A 16097-nucleotide genomic window follows, 5' to 3' on the forward strand; every position below is an offset into this window, starting at 1 on the left:
CTTTGTTTTTTTCCTCTGTGCTCTGCTACATTTGCATTACTGTACAAAAAATATCAAAATAGAGTATCTTGTGGGAACAGTGCAAGTTATCACCAGGAATATACAAATATATTTTCTACTAGTTGACCTTCGAAAATAGAGTGTCAATTCTATTTGCCTGTGAAAGAGACACTTACACGCATAAATAGCCTTATTTCGCATTCATTTCTAATTCGGAAAATTGTGATCTTTGTGTGAGTACACCTATGAGCTGAGGAGTAGACTGGCGGAGAACGCCCTGTAAATTTGTGGAACTCACAAACACAAGATTGTCGGTGTTCACAAACGTGTCTGTTACTCTTTCCTACACTGGAAAAGGTTTGATATTTACTTGTGTTAAGGGCAGGAGTAAATCCTTTTTTTAGGGTCAAGCCTGCGGTAGCATGTGCTTACGCATGCGTATCGCTTGCGAGACGCTGTAGTAGTTAGAAAAGGGCTCGGAGCTCCGTCCATGTTACGTTAGTGTCTTTCATTGGTTCGTGGGCTTGCCTTTTAAAATCTGCTTGCTTTCATTAGTGGAAGGCATGCATACATCATGCCTTTTCCGGTGGTTAGCCCTCCTCGAGCGCAGCGACCAAATACTGAAAACATACGAGCTCGTTGTTTTCCATCTGGTTTCTGGACTACATTTTCTCTTTTTTCGCAGCGCGATCTCGCTTGGCAGAAGTCGAGCGCTTTGTATGACATCAACCCTGTTACACAGTTAATTGCACTTTTGCCGGTTACGTAGATAATTGCACTTTTGCTGATAGGTTTCACTACAAGTGAACTGTAGCAGCGTGATCACGCTAGTTTTTTCCATTTAATGAGGAAAGAAAAGTCCGGTTGAGAGTTTACAACTACTAATAGCTCTAACTCGGGGAAACGGGAGACCTGTTGCTTTGCAAATGCCTGTTCAGTGTGGGAACAAGAATGGATAATCCACAGACCTGTTTGGAATTCATGTTAAGGATTTTACGTAGAAAAAAATGTTTTCCCTCAGGGAAAAAAATGTCATCAGGTACATATACAATGGCACTGTTATTTTACTTGCGTGTATATTTTTGCATGAGAAATTACAATTCAAATAGTTGAAGTGAAAAAAAGAAAAGTGTAGAGTAGAGATAGCTTGACAAGAATCAGTAGACATCTTGAAGCCGAGTGACAGCAGGATGGCTGACCTGGGCTTCTCCAAACTAAATCACTGACTATTTGCATATGTCACAATGGAATGACAATCATGCCTTACTGGCTAAAAAAATGATTGTATTTAAAAATGATGTGAAATGACTGGAAATGAAGTTGGTTTATGGATGTGAAAATCCTGTTGATTACTTTTGTGGCTCTTGTTTTGTTCTGCTGTGTCTCGAAGACCCCAAAATGAGTTAGATCACTGCAATACACCTTGCAAATGTGGTTCGAAGCACCAAAAGGAGTCTAGCTTACTCTAGTACACTTTGCGAATAGTTTCTGAGCTGCAAATTCCAGTGCCCAATTTTTTAATATGTCTGTAGACAGCTGGAGTAAGGAACTCCCAGCAACATGTGCAGCATGTGTAAACGCATGTACGGGTGACAGCTGAGCCAGAAAGTCTGTTCTCAGACTCACTCTGCTATCTGCTCACTTCTGTATGGCTTAATGCACAGTGATGCAAATACCTTATATTTCATTTGAGTACCCGTTGGATTAATTGTATGATCTCTGGCATTTCACAATTTTGCACTTTATGTTTAAAGATATTATAAGCTGCCTTCAATTGCCAGGTGGTGCAAGGGCCCCAATAATCCCTTGTGTATATGTTGCTGGGTCAGAAATTCACCCCTTAAATCTGTTTTACCCCAGATGTATTCTTTCCTTAACCTGTAGGCATTTGTTAGTACCCCACTAATTAAATTCACGCTTGGCTTGCATGTCTGAGTGGGGCTTATTGTTATGGTCACTAGCTGGCAGATCAAAGGTCAGATCGAACTACAGACCCATTCCAGGGAACATTATATTTTCCTACTAGGAAAAGTATAGAGGTTGTGGATTTCATTAGCTGTAGCTGTGTAATAAGTATAAAAGGGGAAATTCCCAAATTGAACAAAAGGTTAAAGGGCACACTTATTTATTCAGTGTTCATCAAGTTGCTCTTTGACGTTTAGAGAGGAAAGGGGAAGACATGCAAAGGGGGAGACAGAGAGCTGATGTCTGACTTTTTGATGATTGAGCACCTTGCATCTTTCCCAATATGCTGTGCAAATGTGGGATATGCAGTTAACCGGTTCCTGTTAGTGTCAATTAACGTTGGATGATTCACATGGCAGCTCTAGATTGTGTGGGTGTTCCACAAATGGTAGCATTTGCCACCTCCCTTTAGAAGCCCCTTCATGGACAGAATGAGCTGAGAAGTAGTTTCGAAAAGATCAACCTTCCTATTCAAATGTGAATTTTAACTTCCTGGATGACAAACTAGGATGTCACCTTCAACACCAAACCTAATCTACACGGACAGTCTCTGATATGGCTAATGGCTATGATACCAACTTAGGTTGCCTTGGGGGTTCAAAGTTTGTTCTTGCAGTTTGGCAAGTGGCTTACTCTGTCATAACTTGATGGATATCTCATCCGTCTTATTACAAGTGAATTAAGTTCTAATTCACTTGTAATAAGACAGACAGGATATCCATCATATTTGTGATTGAGGACCTATCTGCCAAACTCTACCGCAGGCCCAAGGCTTAAAGACATTACCATAGACACTTGTGCTTTCTAGTCGCTTGTTCTTTCTAGATGGGATTATGGGAATTAATTTCTCACTCTTACCAAAAGTTCACAAAGCCCCCCTCTTTACCTCTGTGCTACACTTGGCCACTTGTTTATTTCTGTTTGCAAGAGATTTGATCACATATCCCTATGCTTTTAACACTACAATGTTTCCCATTGAAGCAAGATCACAACTAAATATGGCACCATCACTCATCAAGTCCTTCTCACATGTTCTGCATCCTTTTTGAATACGAAACTGCAAATATCTGGTTGTCAATGTGGTTTAAGAAATAAAGAACCCCCTTCTTTGAGCCTCTCCCTTTAAAAAGAGTGATATATGAGAAAATCCCTTTCTGGCAGTGCCACAAGAATTTGGAATTCACCTCATCCACTCTATGTACCAATATCTGTTGTGCATATTCCTAAGGTAATTTGATTGAGTCTGAACATATCTACTCTTCTAATATCTTACGTCTATTGTCTATTCCACAGATTGGCCATATCTGATACCACTCCATCACATTGCTGGTCGAATCATCTGACTGTTCTCTGTTTCCATCTTTCTCTGTATTGTTTCCGAGTGGTTCTATTTTTTCACTCTTCCTGGTTCTTTCTATTGTCTTACTGTCACTTTAATGATAGTGGTAACCTTTTCTGCCTTTCTTCAATTTTTGTGGTTATTTTTTACCCTGTGTGTGTTGGAACATGTCAATTTTGTTCATAATTTTCCATAACTTATTTTCCTCTGTAAAGTGCTTTAATGCCCTTAGACCATGTTTGTGCTATAGGAAAAGGCCTGTATAAATAACATATGTATACTGTTACCAAATAGGTAACCGTGTATATACATGTAGGCCTGGTCTATTACCAGTGTGAGTGATACATAAAGGAAGAGTTAGCTATTGAACTGATATGCCTGAGAGCTGAGAGAGATGTGTACACATATTAATAAGTCACTCCTATATAGGCCTGGTCACTCACATGGAGAGGAGCATGATATTTAAAAGTAGGAGATGTAGAAATGCAATGTTTACATTTCCTTACAGTGACTAGCACCAAAAGCTATTTTTCACTGTGGCAGGCCTAGCAGTCCTATGTAGACAACCAGAGTTGAGATTAAAATCTTCATACTGTCTTTCAGGAGTGGGACTATAGAAATGAAATTAAACAAACATATTTAATAGTAATTAAAAAGGAGTAATAGTTATTGAAATCATATTCAATGATGAAGTCAGATATTTTAAATATTAGGTAAAATTAACTTTTAGAAGGTTAATTTTTCCCTGCCTAACATTACTGGAAGATCATTTGCATCATCTTTCAACATTTCCCAACCACTGATTAGCATTTAAATAGATGTGAAAAGGGTGTGCAATGCCTCCTGGGAGCAAACAATTAGCTGGCCTGAATGGGCAGATTTGATCTTTCTGAACTTCCCAGACTACACAATGTGGGTGCTATGAACATCTTTTTTTACATTTGTTAGACCTGGCATCTTTTGGCATGTTTCCCCTGTCTTTTTGCCTTCTGACCTCCTGTTTTTATGGTGTGCTTGCCTCTGTTTTTGCTGGTTTATTGTCTCTGCTCACCGTACCACTGCTGATCAGTGCTAAAGTGCAAGTGTTCCCTGTGTAAATGGTATTGGTGATTGGTTTTCCATGAATGACATATTTGATTTACTATTAAGTCCCTATTAAAGTACACCATGTGTGCCCAGAGCCTGCAAATAAAGTGCTACTAGTGGGCCTGCAGCACTGGTTGTGTCACCCACATGAGTAGCCCTGTAAACATGTCTTAGACCTGCCACTGTAGTGTCTGTGTTTGCAGTCTTGTGCTGCCAAATCGACCTGGCAAGTGTACCCACATGCCAGGCTCAAACCTTCCTTTTACTACATGTGTGTCACCCCTAAGGTAGGCCATAGATACTCCCATGGGCAGAGTGCAGTGTATTTAAAAGGTGGGAAATGTACAGGTGGGTTTTACATGTACTGATAGTGAAATACTGCCAAATTCGGTTTTCATTATAGTAAGGGCTATCTCTCCCATAGTTTAATGTGGAGACTGCCTTTAAATATCTTTTAGGCGTGGTTTCCCATTGTGAGTAGATAGCAAAATGGAGTTTGGGGTCTCTGAACTCACAATTTAAAAATACATCTTTTAGTAGAATTGTTTTTTAGATCGTCTGTTTGAAAATGCCACTTTTAGAAAATGGGCATTTTCTTGCTTAACCATTCTGTGCCTCTGCCTGCCTGTGGAATCAACGTCTGGGTCAGACTGACAGTTGGGCTGTTTGTGAATTCCCTCTAGACAGTGACACAAAGGGAGCTGGGGTGTAGCCTGCATATCCTGATGAGTCTCCTGGGCCAGAGTGGGGAGGGAGGAGCTGACACCTGCTCCTGAAAGGGCTGTGCCTGTCCTCACACAATGCAGTCTCCAACCCCCTGGTGTGTGTCTGGGACCAGGCCTGGGCAAGGCAGGATTTTGGCAACAACAGAGACTTTTCTTTGAAGTTTGCCTACTTCAAAGGCAGAAATGGGTGTAAGTAGTGGACCCAAAACCCCAGACTTTTAGAACACTTCTGGATCAAGATGAATGTCTGCCAAGGAGAAGAGCTGAAGAGCTGGAGGAGAAATACTGCCCCTTTTATGTGTGTGCTTTGTTGGGCTGGCCTGCAGTTTCTCCAAGGGCTTGGAGTTGAGATTGGCTTCCGTTGGAAGTCTCATGGATATCAAAGACTTTAGCTTTGTCTGCTTATAGCACTGGGAACTGTGTGTTTTGTGGTGCAACAGAAGAAAAACCACTGTGACGCTGTCAATGACACCGTTGCCTGCACAATGACCTGATGACGGTGCACAGTGTCTTGCCCCACTTTGCGCCGGAACCCTGGTCTCACCACCGACGCCACCCGAGGCCGTCATGGAGCTGCTATTTGCACCATGACCTGTGGGCTCCACGCTCCGCATCACCTTGCTCACACCGCAGCTTTGGCATCCCCGATGACACCACTCCACGCTGACACCAATGTCGTGGCCTGCACCATGGCCTGAGGACACCGCTCGTGAGGTACACAAAGCACTGTCCCGTCCCGCACCGCAGCCCCGGTTCACCAACGCCAGCGCCATTGACTCCAGCATCGTCAACAGGCGCCCCTGTCTGCACCACGATCTGTGGATGCTGCAAGGAGCCTGCCCCATGTTGTACCGTAACCTTGGCCTACCAACGGCAGGGCTTCAGCAACAACACCACCACTATCTGCACTGTGACCTGGAAAAACCTCAAGTCGCACTGCCCCACTTCACACCGCAACCATGGTCTCACTGACACCGCAGGACACCGTTACTGAGCCGCTGCCTGCACCGTGACCTGTGGACACCACACGTCGCATTATCCCACTTCGCACCACAGCCCCGACGCCATCAACGCTAGCGCTCCTGACTTCATCATGAGCCCGGAGTTAGATCTGCAACGCGTGTGACTTCAAGGATCCAACGACCCTTGCACGCCCGCTGATGCCCACAATGCCAGTAACGCTGCACTCCGGATCTCACTGCGAGGAGCATGATGTCCTGCATTTCCAAGGTACTGTTTGCAGGTCTTCCTGACCCTGTAGCTGGCCTGTGACACCACTGCCGGCCTGAACTGTTGGATTTGTTGTTCATGACGCATCGATAGCCCCAGACAGAGCTATCAACTTCAAGGAACTGTATTTTTAAGTTAATTCTTGCAAACTTCATATCTTTATTACTGTATGTTGGATTTTTCTCATTTTTGTCTTGTTTCACATAGATAAATATTGCCTTTCTGTCTAAAAAAACTGGTGTGGTGTTCTTTTGGGGTGGTTTTACTGTATTTCTGTGTGTTGTGTGCAAATGCTTTACACATTGCTTCTGAGATAAGCCTAACTGCTCGTACCAAGCTAATAAGGGGGTGAGCAGGGGTTATCTGAGCTGGGTATCTCCCTTATCCTGACTGCAGTGAGGGTCCCTACTTGTACAGGTTGCAAACCGACTGCCAACTAAAGACTGCATTTCTAACTTCATTACAGTGTCAACTCCTGCTTGAATGTCAAAGCCTACTTGACCGGTCTGCTTGGTTTACATATTAGGCTTTGGGGCACACTTAAAAGACAGAGAATTTGATGCAAAGATAATTCTTGTGTACCCACTGTTTAGTTACTGAAGGACCTGCTGTGCCACAACAGAGGTCTATTTCTGGGTTTAACATATACCACTTGAGCTGCACTTGAAAGGAAGGGAAACAGGATGCCAAAACAATTCTTGTGTATCCACTGTCTGATTGCAGGAAAACCCTACTTTTGTTCAACGAACATCTCTCTATGGGTTTATTGTACATCCAGTGGCTCTACAGTGTCTGCCTTAAACTGAATTTTAGTGTTAGATGCAGGAAGAAAGTAGGATTACCATAGTACCCTCCCCACACCCCCACGTTTAGTGTGACTGAAGACCTTCACCATCTTGAAAATGCCCAAAGTGTGTAGGGGTGGATCCAGGAACTTTAACCTTATTAGTTACAGCAACCCCAGGAGTCATTCCCATCCACTAGCTCATGCCAGAAATAAATGTGGCATCTCCAGCTACCCACTTCAGAACACTCATGGACCAGAGTAAGATGATAAGAGAACGTAACCTGCCATCTGCGACTTAGGAAGACCCTTGAAGGACTAGAACTGCTCTCTCCCTTGTACCCAGCATAGAGAAGTGCACTCTAAAGGGTCATAAGGCAGACCTCTTGTTCAAGTTACAGTAACACAACAAGCTACAAGAGGCCTTTCCTGCAACCATCCAGCTACCCAGTGTCAACTGGACCTGGATTAGACCCTGCTGCGGACTTCTGCGTGACACCCCATGAGTTTGTAAGTACCTCTCCTGAGGCTCGGGATGGGGGAGGCATTAGAATTGCGGTCCTGTGGTGTGGTCCTTTGGGACTTAAAGCACTAAAGTAAGAAGGTAAAACATTTGACCACGACAAACCTGATTGGTGTGTCTAACCTGTGCTCTATCACAGTCAGCATCAAACTGCGCCTAGGTCCCAGCTTTCCTTGACAATTTACTTTCATTAGCACTTTATGGTTCTAGGTAGTACTCCTATTTAAAACATCTCTGGTTACCCCTTGTTGGATTTTTTTCATTTGGTGTAATGGTTGTTAATTAAATGTTACTCTATTTTCAAATCCAGTTTGGGATTTTAATTGTTTTTAATTTTAGTTGTATTACTGGTTTGGTACTACATAAATATTTTACACATAGCCTGTCGGCTCTATGCCAGAGCTACCAGGGGGCTGAGTTCATGTTAATTTAATAAGCTTGAGGGTTCAACCTGACAAAGTTTCTGATCGTTCCTTGAGATGGGTAGCCCTCCTCCGGAAAATAAATAATCCAATTTCCTACAGTACTGATTCCTAGTCAATCTAAGGGAAAAACTGTACGAGAGGGAGGCTGACATGAATCTCCAGTACATGGGAACTCAGTGCAGCATCTGAATAAAACATGTTGGCCCAAATGTAAGACGAACTTGTGCCACATTAGTGTAATTTTTATTGCGCTAATGTGGTTCAACGAGGCCAAATTTGCCATGCCAGATTTACAAGGGGGCGCAATCCATGCATTTTGTCACTTTGTAACCCCTTGTGCAACATTACGCCTGCACCAGACATAGGCCCTCATTCTGACCCTGGCGGTTCTCTACCGCCAGGGCCAACGGGGGCGGGAGCACCGCCGACAGGCCGGCGGTGCTCCCTTGGTCATTCTGACCGCGGCGCTTTGGCCGCGGTCAGAACGGGAAAACCGGCGGTCTCCCGCCGGTTTTCCACTGACCTTAGAATCCTCCAAGGCGGCGCAGCTCGCTGCGCCGCCGAGGGGATTCTGACCCCCCCTACCGCCATCCTGTTCATGGAGGGAAAGCCGCCATGAACAGGATGGCGGTAGGGGGGGTCGCGGGGCCCCTGGGGGCCCCTGCCGTGCCCATGCCAATGGCATGGGCACGGCAGGGGCCCCCGTAAGAGGGCCCCGCAAAGTATTTCAGTGTCTGCCTTGCAGACACTGAAATACGCGACGGGTGCCACTGCACCCGTCGCACCTTCCCACTCCGCCGGCTCGATTACGAGCCGGCATCCTCGTGGGAAGGGAGTTTTTCCCTGGGCTGGCGGGCCGTCTTTTGGAGACCGCCCGCCAGCCCAGGGAAAAACTCATAATACCCTCCGCGGTCTTCAGACCGCGGAGCGGTATAATGGAGGGCGGGATCCTGGCGGGCGGCCTCCGCCGCCCGCCAGGGTCATAATGAGGCCCATAATGTGCGCAAGAGGGCATGCCCCTGTTAGGGGAACCACAAAAAATGGTGCAGTGCAAACTCTGAGATTCCACTGTGCCATTTTTTGCTGCATTTTTTAATGCCCGCACAGAGCAGACGTTAAAAGGAGAGACACCATTATTTATAATGGGCCTCCATATACTTTGCATGAGTAGCGCCAAACTTTTTGGCACTAATCCTGCAAAGTACAACAGTAGTGTAAAAAATGTTGACACTATAGTCCCTAACCTGCTTCATGGTGCACCGTATGCTTAATACAGCGCACACATCGTTGTACTAGGGGGGCGCTAAGGGGCACAAGAAAAATGGCGCTGCATATTATGCAGCACCACTTTTCTTAAATTGGGCCCATTGTTCAGTAACTGTGGAAACATATTTAAAGTGTATTTCCTCATTTCTATGCAATACATTAAAAGGGAAATGTGAGTGACACTGTACCCGATGTGATACCTATGACATTCTATACACTGAGGCCATAAACAATGAGGCTACTAGTACCTAGATCACAGAACAAATTACTACAGTTTACCCCCCTACAACCACTGAATTAGAAAATGTTTTCTCTAAAAGTATGTCCGGCTCCCCTGGATCCCCTGCCCTCCTAGATCATGAGACTGGTAGGGAGCAGCCTAACCCCTACCTACCAGGAGCTCTTTGCAACTTCCCTGCATTTTGGGATAGTACCCCCTGCCTGGAAAAAGGCTAATGTCAGACCCTTGTTAAAAAATTTAATGAGGACCCAAAAATACTCTCTTACTACAGACCTACATCTTTGCTCTCTGGGGTCTCAGAAATTATCGAATATATTGTTAACACCCAGTTTACGTATTTTCTGGAAACCTCTAAACTCCTCCACCCATTTCAGTCCGGTTTTAGGGCCCAATGCAGTATGGAAACAGCACTTATAGAGATTACAGACTCCATTAACTTTGCACTGCATGATGGTCAAAACAATAATCTTGTTAGACCTCTCTGTGGCTTTTGACATGATCTCGCATGAGAGCCTGCTAAATATCGTCTTGCACATATCAGGGTGGAGGGGAAGGTGTTGGCTTGGTTAGGTTCTTTTTTATAACATAGTGAACAAGCTGTTTGGCTTAAGTCTTTTTTTCTGCAGCTAAATTTATTATGTATAGAATGCCTTGGAGCCCAGCCACCGAGCCCCACACTTTTTAACATACATTTAACCCCATTGGCGTATCTCATTGAATACTTTGTCATCCAGGTGGTCTCCTAAGCAGACAACGTGCAACTACTGCTGACCTATAACAACAAAGAGCCTGAGGCCAAAAATAAATTTACAGCTTGTCTGACAGCAGTTGTGGGATGGGTCAAAACTAACTCCCTGCAATGCAATCCAGGAACAACAGAGATCCTGCCATTTGGGGTCTATCTGGGTGGTTAGGGGCATGGCCAGCCAGAGGTACTACACCCCCCTTCTCTACTGAGTTGGCCAGGAATTTAGGGGTTCTTATGGACACTCGCCTATTGCTTCAATTTCAGATTGCAACTGTGATTAAGTCTGCGTGGTGAATCTTAAGAATGCTGTGGAACTTAATCAAACTCCTGCCGTGGTAGGCTCAGAAAACGGTGGTACAGGCACTAATCCTGTCAAGACTGGACTATGCAAAAGCCCTATATACAGGACTTCCAGAGCACATTATCCATAGATTGCAATAGATTCCTAATATGGCAGTCCATCTTCTATTCAATCTTCAAAATATGCCTCAATCGCTCTGTACCGCAACCAGCTACACTTGTTACCAGTAAAGAAAAGGATCCTCTTTAAGGCTCTAACTAGCACATTTGCCGTTCTACAAAACTGGCCCCTCATATTTGCATAAATTAGAAACCATGCATTGCCCACAAAGATCCCTACGCTCCCAGTCCGTCCGTTTTCTATCCATCCCTATGACCAAAATGAAGAAATGGAGTGGCTCAGTCTGCTCGTTACTAGCAGCCAAATACTGGAATAACCCTCTTCCCCTCAGATGCATTCCAGAATAAAAGACAGTTTCACAACAATTGAAAACCGACTTGTTTAAGAAGTAATCCAATGCCGTTCCTCCTTTTGGCCTTCATCCGCCCAGCGCCAGAACACACTAGCAGTAGGTGTGCACTTCACAAGACACTTAATTCAATCATATGACTATGCAGGGCATCCCACTACACTAGTATAACAATGGTTCGTTCACCAGAACACGCGGCCAGATACAGTTTATTTTTGTTTAATTATCGTGCAGTGTTATGTAGCGCAAACTCGACCCCAAGGTATTGGAGCGCTTTCCATGAACCCCAGTTACATTACACAAGGTCACATGTATTTGTATTTTTTTTTTTGCAGGCATATGGAGATTACCAATTTGCCCGGAATCACAGGATGTTAAACCCACGCTGAAACTCGAACCAAGTTCCCCAGTTCCATAATAGGCACTCTGGCTGTAGATCCAAGTCCTCTCCCATTGAGGTTCCTGGAACAGCAAGGTTTTCCTCCACAAAAGTGAGTTAAATATAATGAGCCAGGGGTCCGTTTGTACAAGCACCGCGGAGGGTAACACCAAATATTCCGGGGGTTCTACTAGATTAGAGTATAAATATCTCTTGCCTGGGGTGTGGACAGCAACATTTTTAGCCACGTCCACTTTCATGTCGGTATGGCCCAAAGCCATACAATGCATTATAAACAGCTGCTGTCCTCTGTAGTTACGTGCCATGGAAGACGGCAATTGACTGAAGCATCGGCATCCGGCATTGCTGCCATTGCTCTGGCTTTTCACTACTCTGGATTGCGTTTTGTTGGCTAGGCCAAAGCTGAATGGCATACTTTGGAATAATGAAAACAGTTGGCAACAAAATAGACCTCTCAATTGTTTTTTTTTTCGTTTACTGCTGACCACTGCAATCACTCAACACCATTAGATGATAGTGGCATTACAAATTAGAGTTTATTTTCTTACGTAATTAGGATGGACTGGTTTTCACGACCTGAAAGAAGAAAAAAAAAGAGAGATCAGCTTCCTGTGTCCGTAAATAACAAATACAAGACTTTACGCATTATTTTCTCCAGAATAAACAAAGACTTGCAATCTACCCACGACCACCACTGTCTGCACATTACAATAGTGTGCGCGTGACTCACTGGAAGCCTTTTCTATGGGTTTTTTTGACATGGAAAGACCAGGCAGCGAGCACAGAAACTATAGCTGCGACAACTATAGAGCAAATTTTAGACCAATTTTTGGTGTCTTTTTGTGCTATGGCAAATCAACTGTATTTGCTGTAAATACTTTCGCTACAGAGATGCGGTTTTCGTTCGGTTGTCATCTGTTCACTGAATCAGAGCCTTCTGAATGATGCGTTTGGACCGTGTGTGTGTCCACTTCACAGTGCACAGAGAAGTCCCCGACAAAGCTGCGTGTGTTGCCTCTGCAGTCACATACTGAATTCGTACACACACGCAAAAACTGCGCATGAAAAAAGTGAACTGAACTGAAAGACACTGGCACCCTGTCCTGGAAATCACCACTCGACAGCACGTGAACTTGGGCACTAAGTGGCTCTGCTGCCTCTCTTCACCCCTCCGTGGACCCCCTGGGGACGCGGCTCCTGCTAATGACCTCTGTTCGGGGCTCGTGGAGCGAGGAAATGGTGTTTGGCCCAGAGCTCCGTGAATCAAGGAAATGGATTTGGGTCTGTGGCTGGTGCAGTGTCTAGCACTGTGAAACTGATGCGGCTGAAGACTGAAGAGCTGGGAAGAGTGAGTTATTCTATAGCCCTTCCTGCCTTTCAGAGACAATGACATTTCCGAGGTAAAAAAGAAACATTTGATGTAATCACAAAACACGTTGCTCCATTGCGCCGGTAAATGCATTTAATTGTTGTGCTTTAATGTACACAGAAAGTGCTCAGAGAGTAATTAAGCTAGAAACATGGATAATGAAGCACACTCAAAAAGTATTAATAATAAAAAACGAAACTGTTAGAAATGGGGTTTCTGGTTGGCCAGCAGATGCACCTAAGCCAGGCAGAACCCTCCATTCTAGTCAGGACAAGTAAGTTACACACCAAAGATAACCTGTGCTCACCCTCTGGTAGCTTGGCGCCGGGCAGTCAAGATTATCATCAGAGGCAATGTGTAAAGTTTTTACGCAACACCCTCATCCAGCAACACAATAAGTACACCAAAAAATAAAATCCATGCCAGGCTTATATTAAAAATGTGTATTATATTATACCTAAACTCTGCCCACAACTTGAATCATAAATACTGTGTAAATAATGCAATATGTTAGAGGCACTCATCTGTAAGGCAATTACTTTGCAAACACCAACATACATTATATGAGTAGCGTAGGAACTGCCAAGTTTGCGACGATCTCATACTTTGTACGACAATCGCAATGATTGTATTAGGGAGAAGTCATAGGGCACAGGAGTGCCTCTAAATGTAGGCCACAGCGAGGAGTTAGAAGTCTCCTTGTCTCTCAGCACTACGTTCACTAAAGCACATGGAACACCTCGCATCCACAGAGATTGGGTAAAGTCACCAAGCTAGTGCCTGCACCGGGATCCCTATCGGGGTCACCACGATTAGGTCTGGAAAAAAGGGAAGAAGGCAAAATACACCACAGGGCCTCCCAACGGGAAATCAGGATGGCTCCAGGGAGATCCTGGAGGTCCAATGTCTGGTTGCCAGAGTGGCAGTGAAGCAGGTGGGCCATGCTGGGCTGTCCTAACGTGGTTAAGACAGCCTGGACAGCCCACAGGCAGGCACTAGGCTCATCTTCCCACACCTTGGATGCCGACACAGCGGCGGCTATCCCTCTCCCAGCCGACTCCTCCTTCGGGTGAAAACCTTCCTTGGCCCGGCAGCATGTGAGCCCTGCTCTCTGCATCTCTTGTGGCAGAGGGTCCTCACTAGGGGGGATTTCAATCACCAGCAATAAGGTGGTGTGCAGAGAGATGGTGCTTGGATTTATCTTGCTTGTGGGGGGGGCACAATTGCATGGCTCACCTTGGTGCTGCAGCAACACACACAGCTTACAGGGAATTCGAAGCGCTTAATATGCCATGGGGTAAAACAAAGGAGGGCTTCAGCAAGCATTGAATTTTCGGGGGGCCAAGTGCTCCCCATACCCATCCCCGCATCCACTTGTTACTTGGAAATATTTGGATGGCCGGACTTGTGAGTCCCACAGTCACTTGTGATGAGTTCCAATGAAATCCTTCTGAATTCTTGAAAAGCCCCACCAGAGCAGGGAGGGGGAAAGCCCACCCTTCCCTGAAGAGCACTGGCAGGGTGCTAGAGCAGAGGGCAGGCCACAGGCCAGCATATAAGGGCAGTTTGCAAAGCGGCAGTCCCTCCTGCAGCCCAGCAAAGCAAGGGGTCCAAATGGTAGTTTCTCCTGGCAGCACAGCAGTCCACTGGCAATATGCAGTGTCTAAAATCATGGGGTCAGAGCCCCTGTACATGTACTCAAAATGTCTTTGATCTAGGGGATGACTTCAAAGGAACCCTTTCAAGTGCACTCAAACCCTTTCAACCCAGCTCTGGCTCCAGACATTCAGTGGGGGGTAAATCAGCCCTTTGTGTGAGGACTGGACACAACCTATAAAGAAATCGCCTTGGGTGGGGCAGGGCCAGGTGTGGTTGGCATACTCATTTTTTTTAAATATGGGGAGGTGGCTGTGCCTATATCTCTGAGCCACTTATTGGCATGGCGACACTATCCTCTTGGGCCTGTCACCATTTTTTTAAAATAATTTGGGGAGGGGAGCCTGTGTATGGCACCCCTTCCTGAGCCACATATTGATCCTGGAGGCCTCATCCTCTGGGGCCATCAACCAATATTTCTTCCACATCTTGGGGGGAGTGAAAAGGCATCTGCCGGGTAGGAGCAGAGAACAACATCCTTGCTCACGAGAGTGCGGGCATAGAACAGGGAATATTCTCCTGAAGCAGGAGCAGAAATTAAGCTTCTGCTGGGTGGATTCAGATCTGCTGTTGTCTGCTTCCACCTGCACCCGGGATGGGTGCTGGCTGGTGAGCCGGTGGGTCTGCGTGGGCCTTGAGTCTTCACCACGACCTCCAACATCGTGTAAAGTTGTGGGTGCCCCAGGTGAGATCAGAGCACCAACCAAACAAAGAAAAATGGGAATCAATGACACAACACTGTGGGAATGGGCTCCATGCACTGCCATTAAAAGAACATTAGGCTGTGGGTGGCCTTTGTGGGATCGGGGCACCGAGAATGTAAAAGAAAAAATTGTTGCAGCTTCGTTCACTCCTGACAGTCCACCATAATGCCCTGCATAGGCTTTATTTTTAAATACTGTTATTTACATGGTGCCCAAAGGATCGACAGGGGCACCTCCAAAAAATGTATAAAAGTGTTGTGAGGGACTGCAAGGACAGTGTTGTGAGGGACTGCAAGGACCACGCCAAACCCCAGGAAAGTTTTTAAAAAATTGTACATCAACCGGGTTATTGTACACTTATCCGCAAGAGAGCTTACCATCAGTTTTTAAGTTCTAAGCACCCTGTGCTGGAGCTGTATACTCTTCAAATGGAGGGTCAGAACTCCTTGTGATTGGATCTATGGATGCATTTTATGGACTCAAGAATGTTTAAAATAAAAATGCTTTATTTAAAATGTTTTTGTGATTATTATTATGAATTGCTTCTGCTTGTGTTTATAAGGAATACTTTGGAATATAGTTATTTCTAAATTACTGTGGCAACTTTTGGACAAACCAGCAGGTCTGCCTATATAGGTTAATGTGCTGAGCCCCTGTGAAAGCCAACAGTCCAGCCTTTCAGTGGTAGTGGTTTCATGAGTCTGCAAGTGGGTGTGTGAATGTGTGAGTGGTTGAATGGGTAGCTGTGTGGGTCTGTGAGTGGGTGTGTGGGTGTGTGAGTGGTTTGTGGGTCTGTGAGTGGGTGTGTGTGAGTGGCTGTATGGGTGTGGGTGGGTGGGTGTGTGAGTAGTTGTGTATGTGTGTAA

The 16097-nt window shown here is 45.2% G+C and overlaps 1 protein-coding gene across 1 annotated transcript in view; it reads right to left on the reverse strand.

Moving 5' to 3' along the window:
• LOC138246138 (myosin-4-like) overlaps positions 1-16097 on the reverse strand; it is a 167083-nt gene that overhangs the window by 124209 nt on the left and 26777 nt on the right. Inside the window, exon 5 of the mRNA XM_069200409.1 lies at positions 12051-12078. Within this exon, the coding sequence (XP_069056510.1) occupies positions 12051-12078 (28 nt within the window). The remainder of the gene's footprint in view (positions 1-12050; positions 12079-16097) is intronic.

The sequence above is a fragment of the Pleurodeles waltl genome, chromosome 7 (genome assembly GCF_031143425.1).
Source record: "Pleurodeles waltl isolate 20211129_DDA chromosome 7, aPleWal1.hap1.20221129, whole genome shotgun sequence".
NCBI classification, from domain to species: Eukaryota; Metazoa; Chordata; class Amphibia; order Caudata; family Salamandridae; genus Pleurodeles; species Pleurodeles waltl.